The 20,009-nt window shown below is 31.1% G+C and overlaps 2 protein-coding genes and 1 pseudogene across 2 annotated transcripts in view; all 3 read left to right on the forward strand.

Annotated features, from left to right (window-relative positions):
- The window catches only part of LOC107609011 (uncharacterized), a 50,334-nt gene extending 31,663 nt beyond the window's left edge, over positions 1 to 18,671 (forward strand). The window contains exon 8 of the transcript XR_015892308.1: positions 18,613 to 18,671. The gene's annotated coding sequence lies outside the window, so the exon portion shown is untranslated. The remainder of the gene's footprint in view (positions 1 to 18,612) is intronic.
- LOC107608204 (uncharacterized) lies at positions 1,918 to 3,063 on the forward strand. Its single transcript, XM_016310066.3, has 2 exons — positions 1,918 to 2,294; positions 2,376 to 3,063. The coding sequence occupies exons 1-2, from the start codon at positions 1,967 to 1,969 to the stop codon at positions 2,855 to 2,857; spliced, it is 810 nt and encodes a 269-aa protein (XP_016165552.1). The 5' UTR covers positions 1,918 to 1,966; the 3' UTR covers positions 2,858 to 3,063.
- LOC107606582 (receptor-like protein 6) lies at positions 9,221 to 12,302 on the forward strand (annotated as a pseudogene).
- Positions 18,672 to 20,009: the final 1,338 nt, after the last annotated feature.

Consider the following 20,009-nt stretch of genomic DNA (forward strand, 5'->3'; position numbering starts at 1 on the left):
AAAAATCAATTAATATAATTATGATGTTAGAATTTTTACCCGTATTTTATTTTAAAAATAAATTGACTAATTTACATTAATAAATAATAATTAATTGTTTATTATATAATTTTTTAACCTTTTTTTAATATGTATAAATTATTCAAAAATAATTATTGAATATGTTGGACCAGCTCAATGTTAATCAGACTTTTCTTGTTATCAAATATAACAAAAATTAATTCCAAACAAAATTATGCTATTTTATAGGATTTAATTTTTTTATTGTCTCTTCATAAAGTTTTTACAAAACTCACCTATCACATTGACTAAACGTATTTATTTACGTAAACTTTGTTTATGGACTAACCGAACTTGTTTACGTTTTAATATGATTTAAACTGTATTAGTATTTTCTCATTTTTTTATCAATTTAATTTCAGTTATATAATTAGAATTTTAAAATATAAAATTTGAATTACTTTGTAATTTAAAATTTAAATAGACATAATTTAAATTAATCATTCATAAAAAAATGTATGAAAATACAATAAAAAAATTTAGACCCTAAAAAATATCATGATTTTTATTATGAGAATTAAATCTTTTTTATATTTTATAATAGAAATAAAAAATGTTATTAACATTGAGCTGCTCCATTATACAGATAATTTTCTTCTTTTAATAATTTTTAATTATAATTTTGGTTAAAAAAATTATATAGTAAACAATTAACTACAATTTTTCAATTTAAATTAGTCAACTTCTATTTTAAATAAAATACAGTAAAAAATCTAACATTATAGCTATATTAATTAGTTTTTTAATTAATTATTTGTATACAAAAATCGATTTATTTTTAAAATTGATAACATGTATTGCTCAATCAAAAACAACTTCATATAAATTCGATTCGTGGTGACTTCTCACCAAATCAGTTACTAAGCCTTCGTTAACAGTTTTTCCCAGCTAAGAGTTAACAAAGAAACCCCTTTTTGAATTTTCCCATCTTCTCCTCAATACATCTTTGACCTCTTAAATCTAAAGTTACACTTGAAGCTTATGCACAGTAATATGAACATTATCATTTAGTCATTAACAGATGCCTATGGTTTCTTTTTGTCTTATTATCCATCATTAATCAATATCAACGAGGCCATCAGTACTCCTAACATCGACATTATACCACCCTAAACAAATACAATCAAAACCCCTCACATGATCTACCTCCCACTTGGCTTTCACATTGTGATCTAACAAAATTCTTACCCATTCCTCTTTAAACTAATTGAACCACAAGATTAATATTCCCAAAATTGCCGCACCAAATATTTTGGAACGAGACCGCCAAATTTGTGCTAACAAATTTTGGCTAAAATTTTTATATATGGATAATTTTAATGTGAAATGCAAAAATATTTGATGATTTTGGTGTTCTACAGGGTTGTGGTAGTAGTACAAAACGTCACTGACGTTTTGCAATAAAATTTTTTTTTTAATCATCAAAGAACAAAACGTCACTAACGTTTTGTAATAAAAAATATTATTTTAATTATTAAAACACAAAACATTACTGACGTTTTGTTAGAAAAATATTATTTTAATTGAAGAAACACAAAACGTCATTGACGTTTTGTAAATGGCCATAGTTGTGTTCAACACACAGTTTAATTCATGATGAAGGATTTCACCTCTAATAATACAATATTAAAAAGAAAAAGTTCACAAATTTTGTTACCACACAAATTTAAATATGATCTGAAACCATAAGCTTTTTCAAAGCAATCACTAGGGGTGGAGGGGTCCACAAGACTAATTAGGAATCGGATTCCCCTGCAACTATGTCAGCTAAGCCCCCCCAATTGCAGTCGAAAAATTCCCCCTCTTGTATCCAAGCCTTCACCTCACCAGTGACCACACTTGCACGCCTATAAAACCTCCATTTTTTTCCATTTCTTAACCGCTCCTTCGACGAACAACATTCACAATGGCTGGTCGAACCTCACCATATTACTACTGTGTCTTCAACGGATGGATCCCCGGGATATACACATCCTTAGAAGAACTTATTGAGCAGATTACTGAGTTCGACGACTGTTGCTGGGAAAAATACCACACATTGGCCCAGGCGGAGCAGGCGTGGCTTTCTTTCTTTGGCGGTGGAGACCCGGAAGAGGGCAAGAGACGCATACAACTTGGGGAAGCACCGGATGCCGTTGAGACCGATGACTATCGCGACAAGCAGCGACTTGCCTTGAGAGCCTTGCATGCAAGGTTCCACCGGTTTCAATACGACTTAGCAAATATCCCAGAAAGTAAGTGGTCCCCTATACTCATGTACTACCTCCTTCACTTTTCCTTCACACTATGTCCTAACCAAATGCACTGCCGCGTAGGTCGTGATCTAGTTCCGCAGACTCCGCCGAATGAGCCGTTGCTTCAACAAAGCATGAGATCCTACCTAGCCATGGCTTGCGAGAAGATGGACATTCCTGGCCCCATATATAGGATCCTCAACCAAAGATACCCTGATGGTCGTACTTGCTATCGACATCTCGTTTCCGTCGTCCCTCCTTCATCATTTGAAGCCCTGGTAGTTGTCGGACGTATAGCTTTCAACCCGACCCTCTCCATCGAGGACGCTGCTCGGCTATGCATCCGAGAGATCTGTAAGAAGGAAGATTGCTACGTCCTAGACTACAATTATGATCTGGTGGGCATGTGGAAACAGAAATACATTCAACTCTGCAAAGAAACTAGCACCCTCAAGGCCAGGCTCAAAGACGTCACTGACTCAAAGGTTGCGCTGCAAGAGAGGATCTTCACCATTGACGGCCTCCGCCATGGCAGGTGTGGTGGTCAACCTTCCAATCGCTGAGGCTGGCGACGAAGGTACCTGCCATGTAACACCCCTGCCTGCCATCCGTCTCTTCCCACCACCACCTTAAAAGCAACTGCTCTACTTCAATGAAAACCAAAGTCTAAATCCTCCATCTTTTCTACTTTTTCTTTTTAGCTTTTTATCCTCTGTTCGGCTAGCCCACCATCCGTCAACTACAACCTTATGCTTTTATTGTCTACAGATTATCTTACTACTACAATGCAAGTCATTGCAACTTATAATGATCCCAGCATTATGTAGATGTCTAACGCCCATCTTCCTTTACATTCGTTAAAGATTTCCTTCAGCGATGGCTCGAATCAAACTGACTTTTACTAGAAACATACAATCAACAACACATGATATAATCCACTAATAAATAGGCCGTCAACGCTCTTCAACCTTTGGATTTAATGACGTGCCAATAAAAACAACCAACCCTACCCATCAATCATTATCTTAAATTTATTATACGGCCTCAACAACCACAACAATACAAACAAAATTCAACCTTAATCTACTTCAGAAAAATAACAAAATACTCCACATTTATTCTCTATTCTTTTCCCTTACTATTTACTTACTCAACAAACGCTATGTTATTTACTCCCCCTCACGTCTGTCATCAAACTAAACCACGCTTATTACCCTTTAACTATATACGTTTTAATTTGAATTTGAATTTTATTTATATGGCCATCTAAAAAAAATTTTCATTCAGATCTTTCAAATCAATGCGATTCTAACAATTATATTTCCCACATACATAATTACAAAATCCCTTTTCATTCTAATTTAATACAAATAACAGTATTTGTATTTGTATTATTTAATTCTTTGTATATGATGTTAATGTATTTACACACTCAATTTTCTTGTACAGCTTACAATTAAATAGCTTCTTTTTATTAAACCTTGGATTTCTAACTATCAAATAATCATGACTTGTCTGTTTTTGTATTTGAAATTACTTTAAAGCTGAATTAAGTACTTCTTAGGGTGTGTTTGGTTTAGCGTTAGAAGGAAGAGAAGCACGTTTGATCGCATTAAACACTTCCTCGTTTTGCTTGGATGCTTTTTTTTCTTTAAACGCCAACGTGATTCTAGATTCTTAACGTACGTTTATAAAAAACTAGAAATTGAAGCTTCTGTGTTTAGATAATCACGTTAGGATTGGATTTATTTTGTTTTATCACTTCTATCCTTTACTTCCTTAGTTGTAGTCCCTTTAGTATTCAAATATTTGAAATATATAATTATATTTTTTATTAAATTTTTACTCTTGATTTTGTATAAAAAAAATATTTTTGTTTCGCTTTGTTAAAATTTATAAGTGTAATTCTTGTATATTAATTTATTATTATAATTTTATTATAATATAAATTATTGGGTAAAAAACACAAATAAGCCAACGGAGAAATAAGTTACGTGAATAAGCCAAAACAAAAATTGCTTCATTAATCCAAAAAAAAACGTTTATATGTAGTTCGAATTAGCTTGGTTCGAACTCCATTTCTACATAATTCGAACCAGCTTGGTTCGAATTATACACAAACACATGCACACACATAATTCGAACCAGCTTCGTTCAAATTACACACAAACACACGCACACACTAATTCGAACCAACTTGGTTCGAATTACACACACAATAATTCATGGTATAATTCGAATTATTCTGTTAAAAAATTAATAATTTATTAAAAAAAATTTATTAAAAAATTTATTAAAAAAATTAATAATTTAAAAATTAAAAAAATATATATTTTATTTCATACGTTAAAAAAAACTAACAAAATATTTAATTACGAGACTTCTTTAAAATATTAATGAGCTATCAATTCGAATTCCATACAATACTTTTCTGTCCATTTTTAATAGTTCATGAATATTTTTTAATAAATTTTTTTAAATTATACTACAAAAAATATTTTATCCTATGCAAAATAAATTAAAAAAAATGGCTTAAAAAATATTAGGAGTACTATAAAAATTTGTAATGTTATAATAACTTAGGTAAATACATGCATGTACTCAAATTTTAAATAAAATACTCTACATAGTCAATAATAATTTAGAAATGAAAGAAAATTTTTTATTCCATACAAAATAATTAAAAATATATTTTATTCTATACAAAATAATTTTAAAAAATGGCTTAAAAGATGTTATGAGTACTATAAAAGTTTGTAATATTCTAGTGATTTAGGTAAATACATGATAAAAATATTTTTTCTTTAATTTCTAAATTATTAGTGACTATGTGGAGTATTTCTTTAATGTCTTAAGTCATTAGGATATTAAAAATTTTTATAGTACTTCTAACATCTTTTAAGTCATTTTTTAAATTATTTTGCATAGAATAAAATATTTTTTTATGGTATAATTTAAATAAATTTATTAAAAAATATTCATGATAATTTTTTAATAAAATTATTTAAATTATATGGTGAAATATTACATGATTCGAATTACGCATACGGAAGTTCGAATTACTCTGATTCAAATTATATGGTGAGCAATTCGAATTCTATACAATACTCTTCTGCCCATTCTTGATAGCTCATGAATATTTTTTAATAAATTTATTTAAATTATACCACAAAAAAATATTTTATTCTATGCAAAATAATTTAAAAAATGGCTTAAAAGATGTTAGAAGTACTATAAAAATTTGTAATGTCCTAATGACTTAGGACATTAAAGAAATACTCCACATAGTCACTAATAATTTAGAAATTAAAGAAAAAATATTTTTATCATGTATTTACCTAAATCACTAGAATATTACAAACTTTTATAGTACTCATAACATCTTTTAAGCCATTTTTTAAAATTATTTTGTATAGAATAAAATATATTTTTTAATTATTTTGTATGAAATAAAACATTTTCTTTCATTTCTAAATTATTATTGACTATGTAGAATATTTTATTTAAAATTTGAGTACATACATGTATTTACCTAAGTTATTATAACATTACAAATTTTTATAGTACTCCTCATATTTTTTAAGCCATTTTTTTAAATTATTTTGCATAGGATAAAATATTTTTTGTAGTATAATTTAAAAAATATTCATGAACTACTAAAAATGGACAGAAAAGTATTGTATGGAATTCGAATTGATACCTCATTAATATTTTAAAGAAGTCTCGTAATTAAATATTTTGTTAGCTTTTTTTAACGTATGAAATAAAAATATATATTTTTTTAATTTTTAAATTATTAATTTTTTTAATAAATTTTATAATAAATTTTTTTAATAAATTATTAATTTTTTAACAGCATAATTCAAATTATACTATGAATTACTGTGTGTAATTCGAACTAAGCTGGTTCGAATTACGTGTGTGCGTGTCTTTGTGTGTAATTCGAACCAAGTTGGTTCAAATTATGTGTGTGCATGTGTTTGTGTATAATTCAAATTAAGTTGGTTCGAATGATGTAGAAATAGAGTTCGAACCAAGCTGGTTCGAACTACATATAAACGTGCGTTGGTAGATTCATGAAGCAGTTTTCGTTTTGGCTTATTCACGTAAATTATTTTCTCCCTTGGCTTATTTCTGTTTTTTACCCTAAATTATTGATCCATTAAAAAGAACAAATAAATAAAAAACTAATTATAACTAAGAATAAAGTCATGAATAATTAAAATTTATAGTTTAAAATAGTATTAAAGAAAAGAGTACCGAGAATATTAAAAAAATTATAAATAATATAATTTAATAACGTATATTTTGATATATTTTTTATATATTATTTTTGCTTTTGATATAAAAATATATTTTATCAATTCTTATATATTATTTTTATTTTAGTAAGTAAATATTAATTTTATTATAAAATTTAATTAATAATATTTAATTAAATATCTAAATTAAAATGATAGAATAGTATAAAAAATTTATTTAACTTAATATCTATTTTAGTAATTTTTTATCTAAAAGTAAGTTTGAGTATTGTAATCCAAACAATATTTACTTTATTATAACCCATTTTGATATAAAGATTACCAAACATAAATCACTTTAAGACAAACTTACTTTTCATCAAAATCAAATTTGCAAAATCAATTTTATTCAAATTCCCGTTTACAAACTAAAATCCAAACACACACTTACTCGTCCCACTGCAATAATACGAGTGCGTTACTTTTATTCGACTAAATTATTTCATTAATTTAAATTACATTAACTTACATATTCAATATCATTTTTCTTACTTTTGATGCTTTAAATAATACACATAAAATATTTAAAAAAGTTAAAACCAAACGAACACAATTTCGTCGTGTTAAACGATTTTGCATATATCTTCAGTAATTTTAAATTTTTAAAATGATAATTTCAAAATTTTTAAAAAAATACATTTTTATTTTGTTTACCAATTCACATTTTCAATTAACCTAACCACTACGTAATACTATGGTTCATTGTCTCGCAAAAACACGTATTTTTAATTATCATTTTATTTATTTTATTTAAATACAAAATATCAACTAAATAAGTATCACAGCTTAAGACCGTCACTTTCTTGTTTCATTTTCTTTTCGATGAATTTCATGTTCCATTATTTATGTACTTTTTCTTCTTTTTTTTTTTTTTTCCTTTGTTCATGGATTGTTTATGTACTTTCTTCGCATCTTTGGTTGCATTATTTAAATTTCAACACGTTACAATTCATCAGTACTTTCTACCACTACATCCATAATCATTGGTCCACTTAATCCACTTATAAAGCCCAATACATTATCTGCTATTCAATACATTACTCATGCCAATTGAAATGGGCCACAAACTACAAAACTCGTACTAAATTAACCAGCCCACTATCATTCGGCTCGGCTGACCGTCCACTATGGCTTCGGACGATACTCCCACTCCCCCAGTTATCTTCAATAATATAGGACAAATCCGACACTCTCTGCCCATATGTTTAGCAGACCTTCTACACCGGTTCCTATCCCACCATGCACTTTCTTTTCATGTTTTCCACAAAAAGAAGCGACCCTTCAATCAACACCAGTCAAATATTTTAAATTAAATCTGTACCGCTATAACACTTGCAACACTGCTGTTCCGTAAAAGTACATTGCCACACCTGAACACCTTCCATGTAGGTGTTACTTGTGGAAAATCCCCGTCTCTTCACACTACACGCTACAATATAAATAAATTTTAAAACAAAACTATTTTCTTCTTAATTTTAAAAGTTTGCAAACGTGATTTATTAGCTTTTAAAATAATTTTCAACGCATAAATATTAACAAAATACTGATATAGACACATGAATACTACGTTAAATTATATAAAATAATATTGTTCTGATTTTACCAAGACTAATATAAAACTAAGTATTTCAAATCAATTTGCAGTGTTTTGCAATTTACACCCTTATAATTGTAATATATTAAAAAGAGAAAGTCTAGGGATTAGTACTTTTATCAAAATCTGGCTAGCAAAAGAAAAATGAATAATTTTTTATTATTAGATGAAATTTCATACCATTAAAAATATTATAAATAATTAATAGATGACTACAAATCACAAAATTTGCTACCGAAAAAGAGAACTCTTCACGGGGTCAAGGTTGAGAGTCCCTCTAAATAGGGACTTGCAACAACCAATAAAATCATACCATGTGGTAAGTTAATAAAAAAAATATATTAAATATATATATTAAATACTTATATATCTATTTAATTAATTATTTATATTAATTATTTAATAATTAGTTATATTAAATTATAATTAATATAAATAATTATGTTAAATCTATATCAAATATTATTTATATTGTTATATTAAATTATAATTAATTAAATTTATTTTACATAAAAAATAAATTTAATTTTTATATATTATAAAATAATTTTTAGTTAGATTATTTATTTTTATTTATAAAATTTAAAATACTAATCAAATTTAAGTTATTTATTTTAATATTTTATAATATTGAATTATTTTGAATTTATAAATTTAAATAATATTATTATAAAAAAATAATAATTATATTAATTTTAATTACTTAATTAATTAATTAGGTGGGACCACAATAGAGATTAAAGTTAGTTTTTTCTAATGGAGAAGAGAGAGATTCTTTGAGTTCCTATTTATTGATTATGACGCAAAATCTGATGCACTTTTTATGACAGATGAGCCATAAATAGGAACCGAAATGAGTTCCCTACTGGAGATGGTCTAACACTCCTCTATTAAAAATTGAGGCATATTATTATCCCATGGGGTGCTCTCTATAAATTTGCATTTACTCTTGGATTGGAAGCATGCACCGTACCACACATACCCAAATCCTCTCCATCCAACATCAAACCAAATAATCTAAACATTCTGAAATGGGGTGGTTTGTATTGCCATCTTTTGTGCTTTATTTTTTGACATTCTTGTTACTCATCATTCATATTCCGTCTTACACATCCTCATCAGCAGTGTTGCCATTGTGTAACCATGATGACAGCTCAAACTTGCTCCAATTCAAGAACTCTTTTGCTGTCAACACTTCATTCTACAAACACTTGTGGTGGCGGAGTCAGGTGAGCCTTTATTGTTCATCTTATCCCAAGACAGCATCCTGGAACAACAATACTGATTGTTGCCAGTGGGATGGTGTCACGTGCGACACCACGTCAGGGCACGTGATTGGCCTTGACCTCAGTTGCAGCATGCTTCAAGGTGAACTCAATTCCAACAGCACACTCTTCCATCTCACTCATCTTCAACAACTCAACCTCGCTTACAATGATCTCTCTGCCTCTCCACTCTCCTCTAGAATCGGTGACCTTGCGGCTCTCACTCATCTCAATCTCTCAAACTCAGCATTGGGTGGTGATATTCCCTTCACAATTTCTCACTTGTCTAAATTACTCTCACTTGATCTCTCCCGTACAGATATGCTAGATGAGTTAGGATATAGCAAATTGAGATTTGATCCATCCACATGGAACAAACTCATTCTAAACACCACTAACTTGAAAGAGCTAGTTCTAGATGAGGTAAACATGTCTTCCATCAGAGAAAGTTCACTGTCTTTGTTGATGAATTTGTCATCTTCTTTGGTTTCATTGAGTCTTCGACACACTAAGTTGCAGGGGAATTTTCCAATCGGCATACTTGGTTTACCTAATCTTCAAGAACTAACTTTGCAAGATAATCAAGACCTTAAAGTTGAACTTCCAAAGTCTAACTGGAGCACTCCTCTAAGGATCTTGGAACTCAGTGTCACAGTTTCTTCAGGAGAAATACCTGATTCCATTGGCCATTTGAGATCTCTTAAACAACTAGGGTTGGGGAGTTGCCAATTTGATGGATTGGTACCTCTTTCTTTGTGGAACCTCACTCAACTAACTGAGTTAGGCCTTGCAGAAAACACACTTCATGGTGAAATCCCATCTTTACTTTCAAACCTCAAACATCTCACCTTCTTAGATCTTAGTGCTAATCATTTCAATGGTCATATCCCGGATGTGTTCCACAACCTCACCAAATTAGAATCTTTGTCACTTGAATCTAACAGTCTAGGAGGTCAGCTGCCGCCATCATTGTTTTATCTAACCCAACTTTCTGATTTAAGTTTATCAGCTAATAATTTAGAAGGCCCAATTCCAAGTAATGCCACTAAACTCTCAAGATTAAATATTCTTCATTTGGATCGTAATTTATTAAATGGGACAATCCCAGATTGGTGTTTTTCTTTGTCTTCATTGACAGATATAGATCTTAGTAACAACAAGTTCGTAGGACCAATTGGTAAGTTCTCGACTTATTCTGTGTTAACGTTGTCTCTCTCTAATAACAAACTCCAAGGTAGTTTTCCAAATTCACTATTTGAACTTCAAAATCTAACAGATTTATATTTATCATCAAATGAGTTGAGCGGTCATGTAGACTTTCACCCATTTTCAAAGCTCAAATCTTTAGAAACTCTTGATATATTACAATAATCTCTCTATTAATTTTGATAACAATAAGGTTGACTATTTCTCACCTAGCCTGGCCTATATACATTTATCTTCTTGTAAGATAACAACATTTCCTAGATTCCTAACACCACTTCAAAATCTACAAGAACTAGATCTTTCTCATAACAAAATTGAGGGGAAGATTCCCCAATGGTTTAATCGTAATCTCTTAAACACATGGAAGAGCATTTACTATATAGATCTCAGTTTCAACCAGCTGCAAGGAGAACTTCCAGTTCCACCAAATGGCCTTCAAATATTTTCAGTCTCAAACAACAACTTCACTGGTAATGTTTCTTCAGCATTTTGCAATGCAAGCTCCCTCAGTGCACTCATCTTGTCTCACAATCATTTGTCTGGCATGATTCCTCAATGTCTGGGAGCATTTCTTTCTCTCAGAATTTTGGATCTACAAGTGAACAACTTTCATGGAAGCATACCTACAAATTTTTCTCAAGGCAACCAATTTCAAACTATAAAATTGAACCACAACCAACTAGAGGGTTCATTACCAAAGTCTTTAGCTAACTGCACATCCTTGGAAGTTTTGGATCTTGCAGAGAATAACATAGAGGATGTGTTTCCCAGTTGGCTAGAAATGCTTCAGGAGTTAAAGGTACTCAGTTTACGAGCAAACAAGTTTCATGGTACCATCACTAGTTTGAGTGCCGAACATCCATTTCCAAAGTTGAGAATATTTGATGTTTCCAACAACAAATTTAGTGGCCCTTTGCCAACCTCATTCTTTCAGAATTTTCAAGGAATGAAGGATTTGAATGATAGTACTCATCATCCTCCTGATTTGTCATACATGACTGTCAGCTCGAGAACAACATACAATGATTCAGTAGTAGTCATTATCAAAGGTCAGTCCATGGAGTTAGTTAGAATATTAACCACTTTCACAACTATAGACTTGTCAAATAACATGTTTGAAGGAGGAATCCCACATGTTATTGGAGAATTAAGTTCTCTCAAAGGACTTAACCTTTCTCACAATAAAATCAGTGGTATGATTCCACAAACTCTGGGAAATTTGACAAGTTTGGAATGGTTAGACCTCTCGTGGAACCAATTGAAAGGTGAGATTCCTATGGCTTTGACCAATTTGAATTTTCTGGCTGTCTTGAACCTTTCTGAAAACCAGTTGAAGGGAATGATACCAACAGGAGAACAGTTCAATACATTCCAAAATGATTCCTACAGAGGAAACCCAATGCTATGTGGATTCCCTTTGTCAAAGTCATGCAGCAATGATGAAGAACAACCACCTTCAGTGTTTGCTGAGGCAAAAGAATCATTATTTGGGTGGAAGTCAGTTGCAGTGGGATATGGATGCGGAGTGGTATTTGGGATGTTCCTTGGAAGGTTGTTTATAAAGACTGCTAAACCCTTGTGGCTTGCCAGACTTCTTTGTGGATATAATTAACAAAACAAGCACAGGAGAGGCCATGCAGATTGTAAGAGGGTGAAAACTAGGTAGACTTCACGTGAAGTTGATATTCGAGAACATTTAGATGAAAATTTAATTAAATTAGTCAAATCATCTAACAATTTTCAGATATAAACTACACGTAAAGTCCACTGTATTTTTTTGAATAAAACATGCATGCTATTTCTATTAATGAATAGATTATAGATGAGTCATCTATTATTTCAACTACTTGTGAATTAAAGATCAATAAGAAAACCTAACTATTGATCTGTTGCCCTTGTTTTAAATCAAAATAATTTATCATGAGTGTTTTTACGATTAGGCTCATTTTATGTAAATGGTACAAAAAATAACTCGGTGTCCTTTTCTAGACAAATGCGGTAAAAATTCATATTTGACATCAAATCTAAAAAATTAATTAAATATGTAAAATATGAAATAATAATATAATTTAAATCATAAAATCACATGAACTAATATAAATTTTTAAAATCAACTAATCTATATATATATTTGTAATATAAAAAAATTAATAATTAAATTAAAATTTTAACTATGTTGATGATAAGACCACAAATTTACGTAGAATAGAGATAATTTAAGACTAATTTTGTTCATATAAAATTACGGATCTTTAAACTTTATTTACTCGCATATTATATTATGTTTCATGTGAAAATTCCTAATAAAAAGTATCATATTCTCAACTGTTATCGTTAATTAATTTTATGTTTTTTATTTAATATATTTTAAATTTTAAATTAATCTAAAATAATCAAAGCATTTTTAAAAAAGTATATATATATATATATATATATACACACGTGAAATTAAATTAGACTGTAAATATATAAACTAATTCTCAATTGATATGATATATATAATTTTAGACTTTTAATTTAGTAGGAATGATGTTTTAAAAACACAGTAAGATTATTGTACATGACATTATATATGATCTTTTTTTTTATAGAAACCGCCAATTCTTTGTGGTAAGAATTTTAATTAGAGAAAATATGTTTTTAAATTTTAAATAGATGGTGAGGAAGAGTTGGACTTCTTCAACTGTTAGCACTGAGTCTGAAGACTTGAGCATTGATGAAAAAGATTTGTCGCTTTGATTAAAGTGTGATAGGAAATTTGAAAGGAATTGAAGAAAATTAAAATAAAAATATTTTCTGTATTGGTCATCACTCTTAATTTACTTATTGACTTCTATTCCTTCTTCATTCTCCTAGCTTGTTATTCAACGCGCTTTGTAGAAAATCAGTGCCCAAAACAATATATTATCCTAGCTGGCCTTATCTTCATAAATCAAAATTAGTATTTTTATGTATTGTTTTAAAATTCTTATATATATATTATTGTAGATCGAGTTTTATGTCGTTAACATTTTGAGTGCGATACGATTTTTGTCTGTTAATATTTTTTATAGGTTCTTAGATATATTATTATTTTTCAAATATGATGTACGTATTTTTAAGTTTTAGAGGTCGTAATAGCTCATAATTTTTGATTTACGACTGTAGTGTAAGGCTTTGTGTAGTAAAATGTTACAGAATTGTCATTAAAATTTAAGTTTCTAGTTTCCAATAATCAAACAGAATACGAAGCCATGTTTGCTGGCTTGAAGCTAGCCAAAGAAGTTGGGGCCACAAAATTAATCATTTTTAGTGACTCTCAAATAATAACCTCTCAAGTAAATGAAATTTATCAAGCTAAGGATTCCAATACGAAGAAGTATTTGAAAAAAATACTGGAACACTTAGCCAATTTTAGGAAGCAGAGGTCTAACATATAACTCGGGAATCTAATACCGGAGCCGATATCCGCTATAAATTGGCTAGCACTAAACCAGGAGACAACAACAGAAGCTTGATTCAGGAAATTTTCTACACACTATCAGTGGCCAAGGAGGTCGGTAAGTCGAACACATTGACTATCTCCAATCTAAACTTGGGTTGGATGAACCCTATCATCAAAAATCTTAAATTCGATATCATCCTTAAAGAAGAAAGTGAAGCAAGGAGACTCAAAAGTAGGAAGGCACAAAACTACACCTTGGTCCATAACGTTCTCTATAGAGGAGGGGTATCTACACATTTACTTAAGTGTGTCCCGACCTCCAAGACTAATGAAATTTTAGAGGAAGTCCATAGTGGCATATATAAAAATCACTTAGGAGCTCGGTCACTAGCCAAAAAATTGATTCGAGCTAGCTTCTATTGGCCGACCTTGCAAAGGAAAGCAGACGACTTTGTCAAAAAATGTCTGCCTTGCTAAAAGCATGCTAACTTTCATGTAGCACCTTCGAAAGAACTCATCAGCATCACCTCACCTTGGCTATTTACAAAATTGGGCCCAGGTCTCCTCAGTCCATTCCCACAAGATCCTGGGTAGGTGAAGTACCTCATAATGGGGATTGATTATTTCATTAAGTGGATCGAGGCAGAACCTCTGGCAACTATTACAACTCAAAGAAGTCGAAAGTTCCTCTACAAGAACATCTTCACTCGGTTTGGAGTTCCACACTCCATTACCACAGACAATGGAACTCGATTTACCGACTCAACATTCAAAAGCTTGGTAGCAAGCCTCAAGATTAAGCACCAATTCACGTCGATAGAGCACCCTCGAGCCAATGGACAAGCTGAAACTGCAAATAAAGTCATACTAGTCGGGTTGAAGCACCGACTACAAGACACAAAAGGAGCATGGGTCAATCAGCTCGCTCAAGTCTTATGAGCATATCGGACAATCTCTCCCCCCCCCCCTCAACAATTGGAGAATATTCTTTTTGACTTGCTCATGGCATAGAAGCCATGATCCCTATAGAAGTCACTGAAAAATCTCTAAGAGTTAGATTCTACGATGAAGTAGAAAACGTCTGTGCTAAAAAACAAGAACTTGATCCCCTTCCAGAAGTTCGAGAACAAGCTCGAATAAGAGAGAAAGCACTAAAGCAAAGGGTATCCATGAGATACAACAAGAAAGTCATAAAAATTAACTTTACCACAAACGACCTCATACTAATCTGGAATGACATCAAAGCACCAAGGTCGGGAAGCTAGCTACAAATTGGAAAGGACCTTACCTTGAAGTCTTAGAAAATGATTACTTTAAAGTGTTCGAGTTGGAAGGAAATGAACTTCCAAGGTCGTGGCACACGTGCAACTTAAAGAAGTACTACAGTTAGAAGGCGTACCTTGCTCTATAGTGTACTCTTTTTCCTAACCTTATGATTTTTTTTTTCGAGAAGGGTTTTTTTAAGAGGTTTTTAACAAGGCACCATAGTAAGGGCTAGGAGTTAGATGTCCAAAAAAACTTAGTAGCCAAAGCACTTGTAAATTATTTCAATATTCTTTAATGATAACTTATTTCTTATTCCATTGTTTAATCTATGATACGCACTGACTTAAACTCATAAAAACACGAACATCATTGCTCAACCTAAATGGTAGGTAAGATGAAGCGATGAGGTTCAAATTAATGTAAAGAAGTTACATATGTAGATCATGGCCACAACTTGAAAAACCACTTATCAGAAGTCAGTAAAAAAGATGGCCCAAAAAGAATCGCAAAAGTAACTTAATAAAATCGATTACTTGAAATCGGCGCATATTTAACTACCCTACTAAGGAAAATACCTAAACCCGACCTTACCAAAGAAAGATTTGAGAGAATGTTCGACCTACTTTAACCGACATCTTCAACGACTTAACTGAATTAGCGTCAAAAGTTAAACAATGACTTAACAAAAATTTTTTAAGTCACAAAACTAAATAGCTACGCCAACTAAAGGCAATCCAGAAAAGAATGATTAAGAAAACATTCATTCATAAAACCACCATATATCAAAATAGTAGGAAAAAGTTTTTAAAGTAGCGAAATAAAAGGTTGTTCAAACTACAACAAACAACAACAATATCTTGTCCCACTAGGTGGGGTCGGCTACATGTATTAAATGACGTTATTGTGCTCTATCATGTATCATGTCTACAGAGAGACCGTTTATATGTAGATCTCGTTTGACCACCTCATGGATGGTCTTTTTAGGTCTTCCTCTGCCTTTCGCCCCTTGTCCATCTTCCATCTCATCTACCCTCCTGACTAGGTGTTCTATCGGTCTTCTTCTCACATGTCCAAACCACCTGAGACGCGATTCAACCATCTTTTCCACAATGGGTGCTACTCCAACTCTCTCCCTTATATCTTCGTTCCTTATTTTATCCAATCGCGTATGACCACTCATCCATCTCAACATCTTCATCTCTACCACACTCAACTTATGTTCGTGCTCCCTTTTGGCTGCCCAACACTCCGTACCATAAAGTATAGCCGGTCTTATAGCAATGCGATAGAATTTACCTGTAAGTTTTAAAGTCACTTTTTTGTCGCATATAAAACTAGATGCACTCCGCCATCTTGACCAACTTGCTTGGATCCTATGATTTACATCTTGTTCAATCTCTCCATTATCCTGTATGATGCACCCAAGATACTTAAAACTTTTGACTTTTCGTAGGATATTTTCTCCAATCTTCACCTCTATATTAGGGTTTTCCCTTCTCAGACTGAATTTACATTCCATATATTCCGTTTTGCTACGGCTTATGCGCAGACCATACACTTCTAGAGCTTCTCTCCATAAGTCCAACTTCTTATTTAGATCTTCCCTTGACTCTCTCATAAGGACAATATCATCAGCAAAAAACATGCACCATGGCACAGGCTCTTGGATGTGCTCTGTGAGTACTTCCAAGACTAATGTGAAAAGGTATGGATTTAAGGATGATCCCTCGTGTAATCCTATACCAATAAAAAATTCCTCTGTCACACCACCTTGAGTATTCACACTAGTTGTGGCCCCATCATACATGTCTTTAATTGCACAAATATATGTGATCCTTACTCTCTTCTTTTCTAAAACCTTCTATAAGACCTCCCTTCTTGGCACCCTATCATATGCTTTTTCCAAATCAATAAACACCACATGTAGATCCCTTTTATTACTACGATACCTCTCCATTATCATTTTTAATAGGTATATCACTTCAGTGGTAGATCTGCCTGGCATAAATCCAAATTGTTATAATGTCTCCTCTTATTATACTATGAGCCTGAGGCACCTTCTATCCAAGACAAAAAAAAAAAAAAAAAAAAAAGATAAAAGAAATGTCAAAGAATCAAAAGTTTTTCTGTTATTAATCGCATAAATTTAAGTTCGAGACATTCAATCATTAATAATAAATGCTAAGTTAATAATAACCTGGTGTTCTTAGAGGAAATTTTCTCATACAAGATTTTTTCATTTTAATACTTAGTGGGGTTTGTGGTCAACCCAAAACCAAAAATGAAAATAAAGGATCATAATGTTTATCACCAACATTCATAGGAAGTTTGTCAACATTCTCGAACTATAGTAATTACTTGATGGTAATGTCTTAAATAAAATAAGAATTCAATAAACTTTTTAATTTTTGTAAGTTAAATACTTTTATATTGTTTAAAATATAGAAGTGATAAATAAAAATTTTTAATATTAATTAATTAAATATATTAGAAAAATATGCATTAAGTATTTATTATGACTAATAATTTTTAATATACTTTTATATTTAATTTGATATAAATTTAAAATTAAAGAAAAATATTTTGTTTCAATAAAAACTCATTTTTGGAATTGAAAAAATATCATGATATAATAAATATTTATAATTTTATGATTAATTCTCTTTTTATGTTGATAATCAAGACATCAATCAAACATTAAGATAATAAAAATAATATTTGTTAAAAAAGTGTACAACAAATTTACTATCCGCAGTAGCACTCAGGCAAATTCAATGATTAGAATTTCCGGGTTCAATTCCCGGCTGCAGAACATTTTTTCTTTTTCTTTTTTTTTTTTTTTTTGTGGGAATTATTTGTATGTTAGCTACTTTTGTGTTCTACGCCACCTTGATTGCTACCCATCTGGTTAAAGTTCGGATTTTTCGTGCATTGGCTCCTACCACATGTTTTCATTTGTAAATCTTTTAGACAGTGAGTGGTTGAGTAAAACTATTATGATATTGTAGCAATACTTGATTGGATGTATGTGTTAGTGTTAACGCCTGCAATGTATGCATATATTATAAATTGAATTCTACATGTTATATCTTACCCAATGTCGTAGAAGAAGTAGCCACCAGGAGAAAGAAAAAACGTTGAATGGATCTTAGAAGAATTGAACAATTTATGTCCCGTCTCTGCTCATGTATGGCTGTTCCTTGTAAAGCAATGTTGCTTCGGGAGAATACTTTCTAACTTGAATACAGTAATGCTAGCTTAGGTTTTTTAGACTAAGTTTATTTTATATTTAGGCTAATTGTGATAGTGGTTAGCTACAAGTTTGGATTGTTTAATGAGGAGTGTTAGGAGACCAGTAGATTTTATAATTTGTAATCATCAACTAGTCATCCTTAATGTTTTTAACGATGTGAGATTACATCTAACATTGTGGAATTACTCATTTTTTTTTATTGGTTAAATGTTACAAAATTTTAATAAAAGTGCTGATTTCCTAAATTTTCTATTGTTGTATATCACCTTTTGTGTATGTCACAAGACATATTTTACAGGTTGTCTTTTTCTAGTGATATTTGCCTATTTGGGACTGGCCGGTGGGTTCTCTCGGTATTTAAGAGAACTTATTGTGTTGATGAACTGTAACTGTTTTAAGGTTTGTGTTTAACACCAATTTCTCCTCTAGGTCTTGGAGACACTTTTCCCATGAACATATATGGTGAGTTATAGAATAGGGCTGGCATGAAAAGGATTATAGGGGTCTTTGAACTTTTTGACACAGTTTTCAGGTTTCTTTTAGACAGTTTTTTTTATGTCTGTGGCTTTTTGTCGATTTTTTATTTGACTCAATAAATTGTCTAGTGGCCTCTAAAATATTTGGCATTAATCTTAACAGTCATTGCTTTATATAATTTTATTTTTGATTCGTCTGGTCCGCATGAAGAGGCAAGGTCCATTGTTTTTACTAGACGTCCGAAAATATAGTTTAAAGGAGCTCTAGGCCAATGAGCCATATCTCACATGACATTCTGCTCTCTTTCTATTTTAAAAGTTTCGAGTTCAAGTCTTACCAGCTGTAACCGAAAAAAAAAATTGGTAAATATATAAAGAGTGTATGAATGTGTATTGTGTATCTAAGATTGAAAGTTTATCCAATCTATTAGAGTACCTAAAATTGGGAGTTATCTAATCTACCGACCAAAAAAAAACACGCTCTAGTATCTCAGCTACCATTGCGATGCCACCGTCCCAGGGACTTGGCGAGAAGGCCCTGGACATCCACGCGGCTGAACGTGTAAAAAGATGAAGTTTCCATACAAGCCAAGCTATGAGAATCACATATTAGTTGTAGTCTCTTAAGTATTAGCACTGATTAATTTTTTTTATAGTTAAAAAATATTAAATTTATTATATTAGGATTAAAATTATATAATTAAATATACATATAAAATTATTTTATAATATTAAAATTAATTTTTTTATTATAATTATATTAACGTCAAACATAACTTCTATTGAACTATTATATTATAATTTTTGCGGGGTCATAAGAGCACCTCCAATGGTGAGTTCCTCTTTGACTTTTTTTCTGACATATAGGAACTCTAACCATTGGAGGAGAGAAGGAGTGAGTTACCGCACAAGGATCAAAATAAGGGAGTC

This window comes from Arachis ipaensis, chromosome B7, assembly GCF_059453495.1.
Source record: "Arachis ipaensis isolate K30076 ecotype BB chromosome B7, ASM5945349v1, whole genome shotgun sequence".
Classification (NCBI taxonomy): Eukaryota; Viridiplantae; Streptophyta; class Magnoliopsida; order Fabales; family Fabaceae; genus Arachis; species Arachis ipaensis.